Source organism: Chiloscyllium punctatum, chromosome 8 (genome assembly GCF_047496795.1).
Source record: "Chiloscyllium punctatum isolate Juve2018m chromosome 8, sChiPun1.3, whole genome shotgun sequence".
Taxonomy (NCBI): domain Eukaryota; kingdom Metazoa; phylum Chordata; class Chondrichthyes; order Orectolobiformes; family Hemiscylliidae; genus Chiloscyllium; species Chiloscyllium punctatum.
The window spans coordinates 45,486,179-45,505,594 of record NC_092746.1 but is presented as its reverse complement, the minus strand read 5'-3'; the positions used below and the strand labels follow the sequence as shown (position 1 = coordinate 45,505,594).

The 19,416-nt window shown below is 43.0% G+C and overlaps 1 protein-coding gene across 2 annotated transcripts in view; it reads right to left on the bottom strand.

Moving 5' to 3' along the window:
• LOC140480516 (serum paraoxonase/arylesterase 2-like) overlaps nucleotides 1–9,494 on the bottom strand; it is a 68,083-nt gene extending 58,589 nt beyond the window's left edge. For both annotated transcript variants that reach the window (XM_072575468.1, XM_072575469.1), the window contains exon 1: nucleotides 9,340–9,494. In XM_072575468.1, coding sequence (XP_072431569.1) covers nucleotides 9,340–9,413 — 74 coding nt within the window. In that variant the 5' untranslated portion in view covers nucleotides 9,414–9,494. The remainder of the gene's footprint in view (nucleotides 1–9,339) is intronic.
• Between the last annotated feature and the right edge of the window lie 9,922 nt (nucleotides 9,495–19,416).

Genomic DNA, 19,416 nt, shown 5'->3' with positions numbered 1-19,416 from the left:
CTCTCCTGGTGTCTACATGAGTAAACAAATCATTACCTATACCAAACTCTCCTGATTATTGTGATTAAATTTGATAAAACACTGAGAAAGGAAAATTACCGAAAGAACATGGGTTCATTTCTCAGGGAAATGCTTTAAATCAGAGTCAACCTGTCTTGTTTAAAATTTAACATAGGTGAACAGCTGACTCTCAGTCATCACCTCACCACTGTACACTCCCTGGCTCCAATGCCTCGAGCCAATCAGTAATTCCTCTCATTTTATATCAATGTTGGTTTAGCTTTTCCATTATGAGAAAGTGAGAAGTGCAGATCAAAGTCGAAGAGTGTGACGCTGGAAAAGCGCAGCAGGTAAGGTCGCATCCGAGAAGCAGGAGAATCAACTTTTTTTGCATAAGCTTGTCATCAGGAATGAGGGGGTGGTCCAAGAGGGCTGAGACAAAAGTGGGGGGTAGCTGGGAATGTAATAGGTAGATGAAGGTGGGGGTGAAGGTGATACGTCAGAGAGGAGGATTGAGCGGATAGATGGGAAGGAAGATGGACAGGTAGGACAGTTCAAGAGGTTGGTGCTGATTCAAAAAGTTGGACCTGGGATTAGGTGGGGTGAGGGGAAATGAGGAATCCACGTTGATCCCACGTGGTTGGACAGTCCCAAGGCAGAAAATGAGGCGTTCTTCAGGCGTCAGGTGGATAGGATTTGGTGGTGGAGAAGGCCTAAGACTTCCATGTCCTTGGCAGAGTGGGAGGGAGAGTTGAAGTGTTCGGCCACTCTCCTGTCTGACCTATCACCTTTACCCCCACCTTCATCTATCGCATTCCCAGCTACCTTCCCTCCAGCCCCACCCCCTCCCATTTATCTCTCAGCCCTTTTGGGGCACCCCTACATTTCTGATGAAGAGCTTATGCTTAAAACAGCGACTCTCCTGCTCATTAGCTGCTGCCTGACCAGCTGTGCTTTTCCAGCACCACACTCTCCAACTCTTAGCTTTTCCATTGGTTTGTGAATAATACTGAAAAAAAGAGTCACATTCTGTCAAACCATTTGTCTTGTGTCAACAAACTACATGGAGAAAGTGAGGACTGCAGATGCTGGAGATCAGAGCTGAAAAATGTGTTGCTGGAAAAACACAGCAGGTCAGGCAGCATCCAAGGAGCAGGAGAATCGACGTTTCGGGCATAAGCCCTTCTTCAGGAATGAGAAGGGTGTGCCAAGCAGGCTAACATAAAAAGTTGGGAGGAGGGTCTTAGGGGAGGGGCGTTGGGAATGCAATAGGTGGAAGGAGGTTAAGGTGAGGGTGATAGGCCGGAGAGGGGGTGGGGGCGGAGAGGTCAGGAAGAAGATTGCAGGTCAAGAAGGCGGTGCTGAGTCAGAGAGTTGGAACTGAGATAAGGTGGGGGGAGGGGAAATGAGGAAGCTGGAGAAATCTGCATTCATCCCTTGTGGTTGGAGGGTTCCTAAGTGGAAGATGAGGCGCTCTTCCTCCAGCATCGTGTTGCCATGGTCTGGCGATGGAGGATGCCAAGGACCCGCATGTCCTTGGTGGAGTGGGAGGGGGAGTTAAAAAGAGTTCAGCCACGGGGCGGTTGGGTTGGTTGGTGCGGGTGTCCCAGAGGTGTTCTCTGAAACGTTCTGCAAGCAGGCGGCCTGTCTCCCCAATGTCAAGGAGGCCACATCGGGTGCAGCAGATGCAGTAAATGATGTGTGTGGAGGTGCAGGTGAATTTGTGACGGATATGGAAGGATCCCTTGGGGCCTTGGAGGGAAGTGAGGGGGGAGGTGTGGGCGCAAGTTTTGCATTTCTTGCGGTTGCAGGAGAAGATGCCGGGAGTGGAGGTTGGCTTAGTGGGGGGTGTGGACCTGACGAGGGGGTTGCAGAAGGAGTGATCGTCCTGGAATGTTGATAGGGGAGGGGAGGAAAATATATCCTTGGTGCTGGGGTTTGTTTGGAGGTGGCAGAAATGACAAAGGATGATACGATGTATCTGGAGGTTGATGGGGTGTTAGGTGATGACCAGTGGGGTTCTGTCCTGATGGCGATTGGAGGGGCGGGGTTCAAGGGCGGAGGAGCGGGAAGTGGAGGAGGTGCAGTGGAGAGCGTCGTCAACCATGTCTGAGGGGAAATTGCGAGCTTTGAAGAAGGAGGCCATCTGGGTTGTTCGGTATTGGAATTGGTCCTCCTGGAAGCAGATGCAGCGGAGGCGAAGGAATTGGGAATATGGGATGGCATTTTTACAGGGGGCACGGTGGGAGGAGGTGTAGTCTAGGTAGCTGTGGGAGTCGGTCGGTTTATAGTGAATGTCCGTGTTGAGTCGGTCGCCCGAGATAGAAATGGAGAGGTCTAGGAAGGGGAGGGAGGAGTCTGAGACGGTCCAGGTAAACTTGAGGTCGGGGTGGAAGGTGTTAGTAAAGTGGATGAACTGTTCAACCTCCTCGTGGGAGCACGAGGTAGCGCCGATACAGTCATCGATGTAGCAGAGGAAAAGGTGGGGGGTGGTGCCAGTGTAGCTGCGGAAGATGGACTGTTCCACATATCCAACGAATAGGCAGGCATAGCTGGGGCCCATGTGGGTGCCCATGGCTACTCCTTTGGTTTGGTGGAAGTGGGAGGATTGGAAAGAGAAGTTGTTAAGAGTGAGGACTGGTTCAGTCAGTCGAAGGAGGGTGTCAGTGGAAGGGTACTGGTTGGTATGACGGGAAAGGAAGAAGCGGAGGGGTTTGAGGCCTTCATGGTGGGGAATGGACGTGTATAGGGACTGGATGTCCATGGTAAAGATAAGGAGTTGGGGGCCAGGGAAGCGAAAATCATGGAGGAGGTGGAGGGCGTGGATGGTGTCCCGAACGTAGGTGGGGAGTTCTTGGACTAAGGGGGACAGGACAGTGTTGAGGTATGCAGAGATGAGTTCAGTGGGGCAGGAGCAGGCTGGATAATGGGTCGGCTGGGGCAGTCAGGTTTGTGGATTTTGGGTAGGAGGTAGAAACGGGCAGTGCGGGGTTGTGGGACTATGAGGTTGAAGGCGGTGGACGGGAGATCCCCCGAGGTGATGAGGTTATGGATGGTCTGGGAGATGATGGTTTGGTGGTGTGAGGTGGGGTCATGGTCAAGGGGGCAGTAGGAGGAGGTGTCCACGAGCTGGTATTTAGCCTCAGCGGTGTAAAGGTCGGTGTGCCAAACTACCACCGCGCCTCCCTTGTCTGCCGGTTTGATGGTGAGGTTGGAGTTGGAGCGGAGGGAGTGGAGGACTGCACATTGCGAGGGTGAGAGGGATGGACAGGTTGAGGCGGTTAATGTCACGGCGGCAGTTGGCTATGAAGAGATCGAGGGCGGGTAAGAGGCCAGCACGGTGTGTCCAGGTGGATGGGGTGTGTTGGAAGCGGGAGAAGGGGTCATCAGAGGGTGGGCGAGAATCCTGGTTGAAAAAGTAGGCGCGAAGGCAGCGGAAGAATTGTTCGATGTCTCACCGCCTGTTGAAATACAGCAGGGCTGGGAGCTGGAGTGGGGGCAGGGTTAGGCGTGGTGGCGGAGTTAGGCGTTGAGGCGGAGTTGGGCCCTGCCGTATTTTCACCATCCCTCCAGACTTCCCCCTCTCTGAGGATGAAAGATCAGTCCTCAGCAGAGGCCTCATCTTCATCCCCCTATGTTCCCGGATTAATGAGTTCAACATGCGGTGAGTTCAACCCTCCGATGACCCCTTCTCCCGCCTCCAACCTCCTTCCACCTCTCGCATTCCCAACGCCCCTCCCCCAAGACCCTCCTCCCTACCTTTTATCTTAGCCTGCTTGGCACACCTCCCTCATTCCTGAAGAAGGGCTTATGCCTGATTCTCCTGCTCCTTGGATGCTGCCTGACCTGCTGCGCTTTTCCAGCAACACATTCTTCAGCTCAACAAACAATATTTCTGCTTGTTGAAAATTGTACTGATGATGGCAAGATAATAAGCTTCAAAAAGAAACGTGTATTGTTTTTAGCAATACTCAAGTTCTGTACTACCAAATCACCAGAAGTAAACCCTCGAGATTAAGAATGAATTTGGATGGATTCTGGGAAAACATAAATGTGTACTTAATTTGCTGATGAAGTACATTTTTGGTTACATTACAAAGTTCTTTAGTTTGGTCACTTACAAAATAGTGTCCAGTCAATGTTGAATTTAATCTGTTTGTTACAGTAACTATCTCAAAACATTAATATTTGTTGTGTCATCCATTTACCAATGTACTGCATAGGCAGAATACAAAATTGGTTAAGTGATAGAAGACAGTAATGGTCAATGGATAATTTTCAGAGTGGACCAAACCTTATATTTGGTATTAGGACTTTTGTTTTTCCTGATATATATTAGGATCTAGATCATGGTGTGCAGGGAGCAATTTCCAAGTTTGCAGATGACACTAAACTTGGAGGAATTGTAAACTGTGAGGATAGTGCAAAACTTCAAAAAGACAGTAACAAGTTGGTAGTGTGGGCAGATAGGTGGCAAGTGAGTTTCAACACAGAAAAGTGTGATGTGACACTTGTACAGACATTTGTTAGACTTCAAATGGCATATTGCATGTAGTTGTGGGTCCAACATTATAGGCAAGATGTGAATAAATTGGAGAGAACACAGAAGTGATTTACTGAATTAGTTCTAGAAATGAGAAACTTCAATTATGAAGATCGATTGAAGAATTTGGAACTGGTCTCCTTGGACAGGCAATCTGATTGGGGTTTTAAAAGTCAGGAGCAGGCTGGATAAGGTAGAGAGGGTGAAGGTCTTTCTGTTTTCAAAGGAAACAAAAATGAGAATGCATAAATTTAAAGTCATGTGCAAATGAAGCAAGGGTGAAGTGAGAAAAAGAACATTTTCACACAGTGAGTAATCAGGAATGCACTATCTGGAATTATGATGGAAGAAGTTTCAGTTGAGACATTCAAGAGGACATCAGATTTTGTTTTGGATAGTAATGATGTGCAGTGATATGGGGAAAAGTGGGAGATTGACTCTCTGCAACAGAACCAGACTAGAGCCAGACTAGAGAATGGAAACAGTGCAGGTGTGATGGGCCAAATGGCCTCTTTCTGCAGTACAATAACTCTGTGGCTCTGTGATTCTGTGAACGAGAAGCTCAAGTTTACTTTTTTAAAAAAGTATTTATTTCTGTACATGGCGTAACAGTCAAACATTACAGCTACTTCAAAGTTCAATGACTATTTCAAAGTCTAAAGTTTGGATCAAATAAACCAGTTTCCATTGGTACGCCTTTTCCCAGTAGAATGCCTTTCAATCCAGCTACCATGTAAAACAGTGCATGTGACTGCATGGGTAATTTCAGTATATTATCTTGAACATCAGTTATAATCACTACATCATACCATTACTTCAACAGATAGCAGGCATAAAAATGTTACTACATTTACAAGCGGAAGGTATTAAATTTGGGTAAAGTCCTAAAGTTTATGAATTCACCTCACACATGAATAATATTAGGACAGAAATAAGTACCATACAATATTATTTCATCGATACTGGTTCAGGTGGATCCAGCGGAGATTAAGATATTTAATGTTAGTGCTTGTCCTTTAAATGACACTAGCTATTTTGATATTCATTTATTCAAACAGGATAATTACTCAGATCATTAATGTCTCCTAGTTTTAATACAGCACCTGGTTTTAAAAACATTTAGCTTCCTATGACTCCAAAACTGCTTCGCTATACCTGCTCTCCATATTTTGTTTAAACACCCAATGCTATTTAGGAACTTGATTTTTTTTTAAAACAATTCCACACTCAAATGTTAACCCCTCTTCTCTCCACAAAATTGCCCAACCTCCCACATGCCAATAATTTCATGTATATTACTGTGCAAAATATTCAAGTTGTTATATATATTTCTTCAGCTTAATTAGGAACCATGGGGCAGCATCATCAAAATTGCATTAAACCACAATTTGTGAACTATTACTTCAGTAAATACCAAAACATTCCAACCAAGCCCTTGACCATCAATATAGGACACCAACCTATATAGCCCCCTCAATGAGGAAGATAGGAAAGGATGCCAAGTGCACCAGACATAACTAAAAATAAGGTGCCAATAGGGTGAAATTACAAATAAAACAACTACATGCATCCTAAACACCAGAAGCAGTAGTGATAGACCAAGCTAAACAATCCTAAAACCAATAGATTAGATCAACACTCCTCCTCTCTCCACAAATTTTGCTAGATGGAAGTTTCTTCAAATACACTTTTTTTATTTTAAATTTCCAGCATCCACAGTACTTTGCTTTTACTGGATCAGATCAAGTTAAATAGTGCTACCACATCTAGTTTTGAATGGTGCTAGGCAGTCAATCAAACTGGTTGACTTGACTCCAGAAATATCACCATCCTAAATGGCTGGGGAGACCAAAACATCAGTGTTAATATTTCAGACTTGTTTCTTTCATTCAGCTTCAGCCAGAAGTGGCACCTGCATGATGCACCTTGATCTCCAGAAGTCCACACCATCACAGAGGCCAGACTTTGGCTGCATCTCAAACCCCAAGTACAGTAATAATGCTAAGAGAAAATGAGGACTGCAGATGCTGGAGATCAGAGTCAAAATGTGTGGCGCTGGTAAATCAATGCTGGTCAGGCAGCATCCGAGGGACAGGAGAGTTGACATTTCCAGCATAAGCTCTTCAGAAGAGCTGATGGCTCACCATTGATTTCACACAAGTGAGCAATGGTCCTGGCTAGGATATTTAAATCAATTGCTAGAAACTACCATCAAACTGAAACAACTTGTGCCTGCATATACCAAGAACTGGGCAACTTTAAGGTGTGGGCTACTCCATGACAAGCTACACACATGTCAGACAATGAACATTTTTAACAAGGTGTTGCTCCAACAAGACTTAAGGAGTTCTACAAGATACAAGACAAAGCAGATCACCTACTCTAAATCCCATCTGGAAATGTCTTAAACGTTCTCTCCCTCTATCAGAGTGGTAGTAGATACCTTCCATGAGAAACACAGTCTCCTTTAACAAGTCCTTCCAAACCTGCACCACCCATAAGGGCAAGAGCACGGATCCATAGAAACTCCACAATCTGCAAGTTCTCCTCTAACACACTTACCATCCTGACAGGGGGCTATATCGTCATTTCTTCATTATGATTGGGTCAAAATATAGGACTCCTTTCTAACAGCCCTGTGTTTGTATCTTCACTTTGTGGGCTGTAGCAATTCAAAAAAGTGATTCATCATTACCATCTTAAAGCAGATAACAATGAGGTAATGAATGGTAGCCTTGTTGGTGATGCCATATTCTATGAAGGGGTTAAAAACTATTTCGAACTAAGTATGAATGCAGTTATTGGTGACAATTTTAGCAATGCTTTCCAGTCACAACTATTCTCCCTGAAGGGATTAATATCTCCATTTCAGCTCCCAGTGACTCCTCTCTGAAGTGGCATGCTCAACTGTCTTCAGAGCCTCATAGACTTCTGATGTTCTGCACCACTTACCACTGCTCAGGACTTCAAGCAGTCTGTCCGGATTCAGCAAGACCTGGACAATATCCAGGCTTGGACTAACATGCGGCAAATAACATGTACATCACCATGCAATTACCATCATCAACAAGAACGAAAACCATCTTCCCACAACTTTCTATATAATCACCATCACTAAATTTCCTATCGCGTTGAGGTACTGGTGTTGGACTGGGGTTTACACCTCCCACTCTCCGTCACACTCACATGTAAACACATAGTCTCACATTCTCTCCTACACACACACACTCCTTCTCTTTCCCCCTTGCATGCACACACACAGATGGGGTGAAACAGTGTGGAAACAGGCCCTTCGGCCTAACAAGTCCACACTGACCCTCCAAAGAATAACCCACCCAGACCCATTCCTCTACTACTCTATGTTTACCCCAGACTAAAGCACCTAACTTACATATCCCTGAACACTATGGGCAATTTAGCATGGCCAATTCACCCTAACCTGCACATCTTTGGATTGTGGGAGGAAACTGGAGCTCCTGGAGAATGTCTGTCTGTGAGGAGTTTGCACAGTCAGCTGCATGGGAATTGAACCCGGGTCCCTGGCACTGTGAGTCAACAGCACTAACCACTGAGCGACCGTACACAGATTCTAATCTGTTCAAAAATCTGCAGGCAGTCAATCCATGTAATATTTTATAAATTGCTACTTTGAAAATAGAACCGTCTGGCTCAAGTTTAGGATACAGATAGACTCTAACCTTTAATGCATTATCTGAACTCAGATGTCCCTTTTTTTCCATAAAACTTTAAGTTATCTCGAGAATGTGACTTGAAAGAACTTCTAGGATTTACATATTAATTAATCAAAACCTGCAACCCACTCTAAAAGATGAAAGACTTAACAGCGATCTAGCTTTGTTCAATATATCGTTTCAGTTGCATGATTGTGGTCTTTTGCTATAAAGTCTGTGTTTTGTGATCCTGCTCCACAACTATCTGATGAAGGAGCAGCACTCACAAAACTATGTTTTGGAGATGCCAGTGTTGGACTGGGGTGTACAATGTTAAAAAATCACTTAACACCAGGTTATAGTCCAACAGGTTTAATTGGAAGCACTAGCTTTCGTAGCGCTGCTCCACAGCCAACCCATGAAGGAGCAAGCTAGTGCTTCCAATTAAACCTGTTGGACTATAACCTGGTGTTGTGTGATCTTTAAGTCACAAAACTAGTACTTCCAAACAAACCTGCCGGACGATAACTTGGTGTTGTGTGAATTCTTTATTAACAGACTGTGAACGGAAGCAAAAAACAAGCATAATTTTGGGAAATGACGCAATCAGGTCTGCTTCTCCAAGCCTGGATCGGATTTTAAAACACTACACGCACTTCAAACTACTTCCAGCCATGTCTCCTCGGTATTCCCACTCTGCACCATTACAATGCCAACTTTTTTTTCAGCCTAAGTATGTCCTACCAACATCCCCATTTCAGAGTCTGAGACTCTGCTGGGTGAGGTGCGGTACAGCGCAGTGTCTCACCTCTCCCTCACTAACGCTGAGACTTCGCAAACAGCTACAATTAACATGGGGATCCGAGCCAGTGCCTTCCGTTCCTGAACATTTCAAAGGACAATTCTCAGAGTAAGACAACACTCATGTCAGGGGTTAATTTTTATTTGTGAAATACTTCGCTCCTGTTTGAATATCCCTGGCTCCCTCCGCCAGCTGCAAACGGAACTTTGCCTCTATCTTGAGACAGAGCCAGAATTTTCTAAGCCGGGAACAAAACAGTCAAAATCCCATTCATTTCCCATTCGCTCACTTTCGCCGGACTCTGAAAGGTTTTTAAAACTTACCACACGTCTAAAAGTGTGTACGCGACCACTGAGAGCAGAACCGCGAAAACAGCAAGTATTAGTAACTTCCCCATTGTAAAGTCAGGTCTCTCTGCACAAAACAGGGAACACGGAACTCCTATTAAACACAGTCAGAGTAAACCAATGAAATCTGCTGGCTACCCTGGGTGGGGCCTACCTTCTGAATTTGCTGACCGCACAATTCTGAAGAGCAATGTATATGGTAACTAGGGATCCCAGAACTAGGGATCACAGCGCAAGAATAAGGGTCATGATTTGGAGATGCCGATGTTGGACTGGGGTGTACAAAGTTAAAAATCACACTACACCAGGTTATAGTCCAACAGGTTTAATTGGAAGCACTAGCTTTCGGAGCGACGTCCTTCATGTGTGGCTTCAAAAGCTAGTGCCTCCAATTAAACCTGTTGGACTATAACCTGGTGTTGTGTGATTTTTAACTAAGAATAATGGGTATGCCACACAAGACTGAGATGAGGGAGACTTTCTTCACTCAGAGAGTTGTGAACCTGTGGAATTCCTTCCCAAAGGAAGCTGTTGGGGCCATTTGATTAGATATATTCAAGAGGGAGCTGGAAGTGGCCCTTACAGCTAAAGGAATCAAGGGTTGTTGGGATATTGATTGGGATACTGAAATTGCATGATCAGCTAGGATCATATTGAATGTTGATGCATGCTCAAAGGGCCAAATGGCCTACCCCTGCCCCTCGTTTCTATGTTTCTACACCACAATCCAACCCCCACTTGCATTCAACCATCTGATCATTTGCTGCAATGCCCATCTTCCTCATTCTGCAGTGTGGACTACCAGAGACATTTGTGTGATAAATGAGTGATGTGCTGGAACACTGGAGGGTGGTTAATGTAGTGCCAATATTTAAGAAAGACCATAAGGAAAAACTATAGACCGAACCTAATGTCAGCGGAGGGATGGAGGGGATTTTGAGAGATAGTATCTATATGCATTTGGAAAAGTAATAACTGATTGAGATAGTCAGCTTTTGTGCTTGGGAAGTTGTGTCTCACAAATTTGATAATGTTTTTTGAAGAGGCGACTGTAAAGGTAGCTGAGGGAAGAGTGGCAGCCATTATCTACATAGACTTTAGCAAGGCCATTGACAAGGTACCACACAATAGACTGGTTGTTAAAGTTAGATCACGTGGGATCCAGGGAGAGCCAAGCACTTGGGTCCAAAATTATCTTGATGGTAGGGGACAGAGGATGGTGGTAGAGACTTGTTCAGACTGGAGGCCTGTGACTAGCGGTGTACTGTAAGGCTTGGTGCTGAATCCACGATTGTTTGTCATTTATATAAACAATTTTGATGAGAATGTAGGAGGCATAATGAGTAAGTTTATGAATAACACCAAAATTGATGGTTGTAAAGGACAGTGAAGAAGGTTATTTAAAAGTGCCACATCTTCTTGATCAGCTGGACTAGTAGGCCGAGGAATGGCAGATGGTCTTTAATTCAGATTGCTGGGATCTTTCAAGGTCAGATGTTCTAACGCCATTAAGGTCATTGGACACCACTTCATACCTAGGTTTACTCATGTTGTCCTGCTGATGTTACTAGATGGAGTCACTGAGAGAAGTTCCATCTTATTTCCAGTGACTTGTGTAAATAGTGAGCTGCAAATATTATCTATGGGCTCCTCAGCAGCTAAAGAAGGAGAACTTATTTCATCAACAAGAATCTGATTTTTGGCTTCTTGCACAATTAACACATGACGGTCACCCCATTATTCTCCCTCCTGCTGGAGTGGCAAACCACACTATGGGTAATATACCGGTACCCAATATACCGGCCACTACAGTGGACAGCTGGAACTGACAACCGGAAGCGGCAGAGACAAACCAGTATAAATGCCGGAGGAAACAGCACAGAAGCGCTTCACAGGAGGCTCCCAAGCACTGAGGATGTCACCTAGACAGGGGACGAAACATCTGCAACACAAATTCCCAGCTCGGCGAACAGAACCACAACAACGAGCACCCGAGCTACAAATCTTCTCCCAAACTTTGAACACCTACGGGCGAGAGTCCTTAAAACTATATTATCTTGCTTTTTGTTTTAAAACTGAACACTTTGCTGGACTGACCACACAATTGCCTCAATAATATGATGCCAGTTGACCACAATTTCTGGAAAGGTCTGATCTGTAGTAACTAAGGAACGAAATCGTATGTCTTCCTCCTGGAATGCATGCTGTTTGCACTGCATCGACACTCCAGTCAAGCTAACATAAAGAAATCACAGGTATCTACACTGTGCATCTCAAACAAAGGAAAGCACTGAAGTACATTCTGCATGAGATGGCAATTATTATCTCCTAAAGTACACTTGGCTAACATGCATCAAAAATCATCTTGTTAATGCAAGTGACTTAATCAGGAGCACTGCTCATGTAACTGAAACTGATGGTTTTAAATTTACAGTTTTGAGGTTTTTCCTTAGTTTGTTTTCTTTCCCAGAAAGAATCCTGAATTTCACCTGAAAATTGAAGTAATTTCTCACTGTACAATGATTTTATTGCTGCACTTTCATCTTGTACCCAAGCTTTCACAAAAAATTAATTGTAGTGGACCAGCAAGCTACAAAGCATCACTGGGTATTGATTTATTGTTCTCTACTTTTTCTGAACTAATAGCAATAACTTTTATCTTTAAGTAATTCATAATTGTAACTTCGTTTTCTTTTTTCTACTTTCTTTCCTGTCTATGTGTGTACGTGTTGTTAATTATCTCCCACATTGAATGCTTGAATAAACCATTCCTTTTGTTATAACCCTAGAGAACTAATTGTGAATCATTTAAAAAAGTGATTTGGAGGTGCCGGTGTTGGACTGGGGTGTACAAAGTTAAAAAAATCACACAATATCAGTTTATTGTTCAACAGGTTATTTGGAAGCACTAGCTTTCAGAGTGCTTTGAAAGCTCGTGCTTCCAAATAAACCTGTTGGACTATAACCTGGTGTTGGAAGGTTTTTAAATTTAAAAGAGTGTTTGGGAGACCACACCACAGCCTGTTATGAAAGAGAAAAAACATTTTAAACAAATTCAAAACTGCCTTTTTAGCAGGCAGGAAAGGAGAATAGCAAAAATAGTTAAATTCACCTCTCCCTCTTGTCCACAACACATACTAACAACAATTAGAACTAATTTTAACTTACTCAAAGCTTATTCACTTCCAAGGTTTAAGTTTAAAATTATAGTAAAGCTAACATAAAGCCATTTCAAAATTATGCACTTGTTCCCTTCAGACTGAATACATTATATCGATGGTGTCATCATACCCCTTAGTAAGGAGAGCGTGATAGAATTCTTTCACGTACTGTAATATCTGGTATTGCATGTCTTTGCCTTTGGCTATCGAAATTAATGTAGCCAGAAATGTTATGTCTCTGGTCATGAGAAATTCCTGCGAATGACATCTCCAAATGGTTAATGGGCTGCACACAGCTGCATCAATAGATGACAAACTTTTCCAGTGCCAATGAAACCATTGACTGATTATACATAGTTTTGTCTGTGTCATCAAAGACCTTGGAATAGTAATGAATAGAAGGATCTTAACTTGCTGATGTGTGACCAACATGCAGTTTTGCGTTTGGTATCCTGGTGGTTCTAACAATGTTTTCACACTGCATTATTCATCAGACCCTCCTCCTTTTCATCCAGATTTTCAAAAGAAAGACTGAGAACTGGACACAATGGCTGTCCTCAGTGCAAGACCATCGATTCTGTTATTAATCCACAGACATTTGCTGAGAAGAGACAGAACCAAAACCATGGGCTAAATTTTACTGGAAGATCCAGCAATAATTAAGTGACTACAGCTAGGGCTGCCATTTGATGAAGTGCAGTGATCCACTTCCAAGAGTTCCTGGCTAACAGTTAAGCAGTGGTAGTGTTAGCCATGGCCAGTGCTGAGCCAGCAACTTCAGGAATATGGTGTTTTGATAGCTGGCAGTTCACAGGATGAATTTAACTTCTGACAATAGTGGCGATTGCCACCAACATTCTCTCTGTGGACCATGGAGTGCCCATTACAGAAATCCTTTCCCCACCTAGAGCCCTTGAGGAGGCTGCCAAATTTCACTGCTTCTACTCCATATTGATCATTTTCCACTACTCCTGTCACATGAGAAGGGTTCAATCTATTGGAGAAAATTTGAAGTAAGGAAGATAAACCCTTCTTAGCAAGATTTTCAAACTGGTCATTCAACCCTGGGTTAGAAAGTGTTTATGGGAAGAAGCTTGATTTAAGAATAAAACCTGCTTGGTAATTGTAAAGTAGCGAAATCAGACTGTGCTATCAAGAAGAATAAATACATTGTGAAGCTAACAGAGACATTTGTGTAAATGTGACCTTGACAAGTTACACTGAATCAATGGGCCTCTTCAATAAACAATGCTTATCAAGAAAGTTAACTATTCAAACAACCAACTATTACTACAGAATTCACATGATGGAATTGATTTAGATAAACCTAAGCAAACAATCTTGTGTACTTTAAGTTTGAAATAAAATGTGCTATTTTACTGGTTGTCACGATCTAAGATTATTGTCAATAGACTAGCAAGATCTCTGTGATGTAATATCCTGCTACCTTTGAAAAGAAAACATATAAACGAAGCAGTTGAGGTAACTTTGTTACTGTGGACAAGGATTCAAAAGGAGAACTGCAGTCCTCAAAACGACAACCCAAATGGTTGTCAGAATGAGAGAGACACAGTCTCTGGCTGTCTGGAGGTGATTACATAACAGTTATTTAGAAAATACAGGGACATCTTTAAGCATCCTTATTGCCAATCAAATCACAATATCTGATGAACAATCATTCAATGAATGTGTTCTTCACAGGATGAATTTAACTTCTGACAAAAAGTATTTTTTACAATTAATATAACTGCATTCATACAGTAGGAGACAATCTAGGAGTAGAAGCATGCATCAGTATTCTTGATGCACCTCCTGTGTATAGTTGACTTACCAAATGATGGAACCAACAGACTGAATAATTGAATCTTCAGATGGCAGTAAATCAATGTAAAAACACAACAAATAATAACAATATAGCCTGTCCAGCCTGATTTACTATTCATCATAGACATAGCTGACCCTGAACTTCAATTCCACTTTTCTGCTCACTTTTTGTATCTTTTGATTCTGCATAAAGCCAAAATCTATCCATCCCAGCCTTAAATACAACAATGATGGAATATCCACAGCTATTTAGGGTTAGCTTATGACAAATTATTGATGACTCGGTAAAGATATAAGGATGGAAATGCACAAAAACATTTCCCAAATACATTTCCTTGTGCAACAATGGCTTTTTACTTGAGAAGTGTTGCTACATTCCCCTTCTTTGTTCTTTACTGAGTTATCAATCACTTGTCTTAAGCTTTATTATTGTGTTTCATTCTCATTTCCATCACCTTAGTCATCCAAAGAGTTCTAATTTGTGTGTATTACCTTTTCTCCTCATGTGAATGTGTTTGCACTGCAATTGAATTACCTTCTCTTTGAAGGCATGTCTTTACTCCATCATATTTTTGCCTACTAGAACCATAATCTCCCTGCCAACTATTCAAAATGGCAACATCTTTCTCATAAAACTGCATCAATACTCAATTCATTAAGGGTAGAACGTAGAACATTACAGTGCAGTACAGCCTTTCAGCCCTTGATGTTGCGCCGACCTGTGAAACCAATCTGAAGCATTATTTCATTATGGATTGGCTGGACAAAAGTATGGCCTCGACCATCTTCCTCCAATTGCTGGGCTCTGGGCTCCTATGGAGACCTTCTCTTCCTCCTTCTCCCATTCTCCTCCAAGGAAGTGTGGTTTCAATGGTCCTCTTCTGCTCCGCAATCAGCTTCACACTTGTTAGTATTGTTGTGTTGTTCAGCATGTAGCAGGTGACTGCAACATGAGGATTACTGACTGGCCTGTTCTGGAGACATCACCAGCAAAGGCTTTGGAAGCGCATACAACATTTATCGAACAGTACAGGTTCTTTGGCCCTTGATGTCGGCCTTCTATCCTACTTTAAGATCAGACTAACCTAGATACCCTTCATTGGACTAACTCCCATGTGCCTATCCAAAAGTCACTTAAATGTCCCTAATGTATCTGACTTTACCACCACTGCTGGCAGTGCATTCCATGCACTCACCACTGTCTGACATCTCCCCAAACCTTTCTCCAATTACCTTAAAATTATGCCCCTCGTGATAACCATTTCCACCATGGGAAAAAGTATCTGGCTATCCACTCTATCTATGTCTCTCAATATGTTATGCACCTCTAACAAGTCACCTCTCATCCTGCTTTATTCCAAAGAGTAAAGCCCCAGCTCCCTCAACCTTTCTTCATAAGACATGCCCTCCAGTCCAGGCAGCAGCTTGACAAACCTCCTCTGCACCCTCTCTAAGGCTTCTACATCTTTCCTATAAGGAGGAGACCAGAAGAGAACACAATGTTCCAAGTGTGGTCTAACCAGGACGTTATAGAACTGCAGAATTACCTCATGGCTCTACAACTCAATCCCCCTATTAATGAAAGCCAATACGCCATATGCTTTCATAACAGCCCTTTCAACTTGGGTGGCAACTTTGAGGGATCTGCGGACATTGACCCCAAGATCCCTATGTTCCTCCACACTACCAAGAATCCTGCCTTTAAATATGTATTCTGCATTCAAATTCCACCTTCCAAAGTGAATCACTTCACACTTTTCCAGGTTGAACTCCATCTGCCACTTATCAGCCCAATTCTGCAACCTGTCAATGTCTCGTTGCAACCTACAGCAGCCCTCCACATTATCCACAACTCCACCAACCTTTGTGTTATCAGCAAACTTACTAACCCATCCTTCCACTTCCTCATCCAAGTCATTTACAAAAATCATAATGAATAGAGGTCCCAGACAGATCCTTTCAGAAGTCCACTGGTCACTGAGCTCCAAGTGACCACTGGTCACTGAATACTTTCCTTCTACCACATTCTCTGACTTCTATGGACCAGCCAATTCTGTATCCAGACAAACAGGTTTCCTTGTACCCCATGCCTCCTTACTTTCTGAATGAGCCTACCATGGGGAACCATGTCAAATGCCTTGCTAAAATCCATGTACACCACATCCACTGCTCTACCTTCATCAATGTGTTTTGTCACATTCTCAAAGAATTCAATAGGTTTATGAGGCATGAGCTGCCCTCACAAAGCCGTGTTGACTATCTCTAATCAAATATGGTTTTTCATATAATCATAAATCCTGTATCTCAGAATCATCTCAAAACTTTTCCTACCACTGACGTTGGACTGACTGGTGTATAATTCCCAGGATCATCCCAATTCCCTTTCTTGAACAAGGGAATAACATTTGCCATTCTCCAATCATCTGTCACTACTCCAGCGGACAGTGAGGATGCAAAGATCATCACCAAAGGCACAGCGATCTCTTCTCTCACTTCCTGTAGTAATGTAGGGTATATCTTGTCTGGCTCAGGGGATTTATCTATCCTTATGTTTTTCAAAGTTTTCAGCACATCCTCCTTCCTAACATCAACTTGTTCTAGTATATCAGTCTGTTTCATGTTGTCCTAAGAAAAATCAAAGTCCCCCTTAGTAGTGAATACTGAAGCAAAGTATTTATTAAGGACCGCCCCTACTTTCTCCAACTCCAGGCGCAAGTTCGCTCCACTAAGCCTGATTGGCTCTACCTTCAATCTGGCCAAGCTCTTGATTCTCACGTAAGTGTAGAACACCTTAGGATTTTCCTTAATCCTACCCACTAAAGCTTTTTTATGCCCCCTCCTAAATCCACTCTTCAATTCCTTCCTGGCTATCTTGTAAGTTCAATGCAGGTATGTGATAGTGGATTACGCTGGTCATAGTCCCTCTTTGTCTCATGAGTGAGTGCTGGGAGAGTGTTAGAAGCCAATTCTTCAGAAGACAGCCTTCATCCCTTTGTTGCCGCTCATGAAGTATGCATGTTGGCCTGAAGATGTGCAGTACATGGGACTCTTGAAGGATGAAAACATCAGGTGAGTTAACTACAAACCTCAGTTTTTTTTTCTCTGAAGCCACAGGCAACAATACATTCACCGAGTGGGAACCTCTTCTGTTCAGGAAACAGCGGGCTGGTTTGGCTGGTCTCTCAGTACCAAGATGGTTATATGGGTGCACTTGATTCTCCCTGGATCCCTTAATGGTGTCAAACATCAACGTCCTCCATGCCTGCGATGGCTTAGTGTCTCAAAATGGATCTATTCACCGAGCTGCTGAAATAAGGAGTCCTTGACCTGCCATTGGCAAAATGAGTTGCCAACTGTAAGATAACATATATGGGGATTAAAATCTTGTTGCTACTGCACACAAATAGCAAGGAATAGCTCACTTCACCTGAAACTCAACCTGTTGAGATGAAGGTTTATGAGGTAATAAAACGTAATATGTTTTATGCAATGCATACATGTGTTAAAATGACTGCAACCTATCCTCAGAACATCCCAGATGTATCTATCAATATTGTGCACCATAAATCCCTTTAGAATCTTACACATTTCAATAATGTCACCTCTCATTCTACTAAACTCCACTAAGTGCATGCACAACTTACTCAAACTCTCCTCATAAAAAGTCCTTTCAATTTTAAGACAGTAAGAAACAGCAAGGCTGGGAGTTATGTGGATGACACATTTTTAGACACGGTCATCCCACCGCTCAAAGAAGTGCTGTTAGAGTGGGAGTAGGTGACCGCTAATCAGCAGATGAAAGACAGGCAAGTAGCCAGGGAAACTCCAGCGTGCATCTCACTTAAGAACATTATTTTTCTCTGTGTTGCAAAACAGTAAAAGTAACAGTTCCTCAGGGAAGTGCAACCAGAGCCCAGCTGCACAAGGTGGGGGGGGGGGGGGGGGGGGAGGTGGGGGGTGGGGGGGATCATAAAATCCCTCCAGTGTGGAAACAGGCCATTTGGCCCAACTAGTCCACACCAACCCTCTGAAGAGTAACCCACCTAGACCCATTCTTACATTTCTCCTTACTCACATTTCTCCTAACCCATGCACAAAACTTTATACATCCCTGAACACTACAGGCAATTTAGCATGACCAATTAACCTATCCTGCACATGTTTGGATTATGGAAGGAAACCAGAGCACCCAAAGAAAACCCATGCAGACACATGGAGAATATGCAAACTCTATATAGACAGTTCCCGAGGCTGGAATCGATCCCAGATCTGTAGCACTGTGAGGCAGCAGTGCTAACTACTAAGTCACCATGTTATCCACATTAACCTTGTATTATTAATGTTTATTTCAGAACTTCAATATTTGTTGCCCTACTAGTAATATCAACCAAGCTACAGTATCCCTGTTAAGCTACAGTGTCCCTGTTAGATGAGGGAGAACAATCATGGGAGGAAATAATGGGGGAAACAGTCTGCATTCCTACATGACTCTAGGATGATTTGTTGCTTCCCAGGGGTCAGGGTCAAGTATGTCACCAAATAGCTGCAGGACATCCTGAGCTGGGAGGGCAAATGGTCAGAAATTGTGGTTCACATTGGGATCAATGACTTCAGCAGAAAGAGGATAAGGTTCTGCAACAAGAATTCAGGGAGCTAAGACCAATTTCCCTTCTTCAATTACCTGCACTCCAGTTGGTTGCAACAAAGTTAATTTGAAAGGAGATCCTTTATCTTGTGAATACCTTCCTCCCAGACAAAGTGAATTCATGTTTTGAAAAAGGAGCTAATTTAACCAGGCTTTCTTGATTTCATAAAAGAGTGAACTTTTTAGTTACTGACTGTGAGAAGACATTATAACACAATATACACAGATTAGGAATAAGAAATTTGTCCAAAAAAGATAAGAAGTTTAAGAACATATACAGATCAGTCTCTGAGACATTTGTGAAGAGCAGAAATTGAACTATATTTTCACAAGTTTCTTGGTTAAAAAACATGTTTATTTGCTCGTATTTCCTTTGCAGAAGTTTGTGAAGATATAGAGTGAGGATATTGGAAGTAGCCCTTC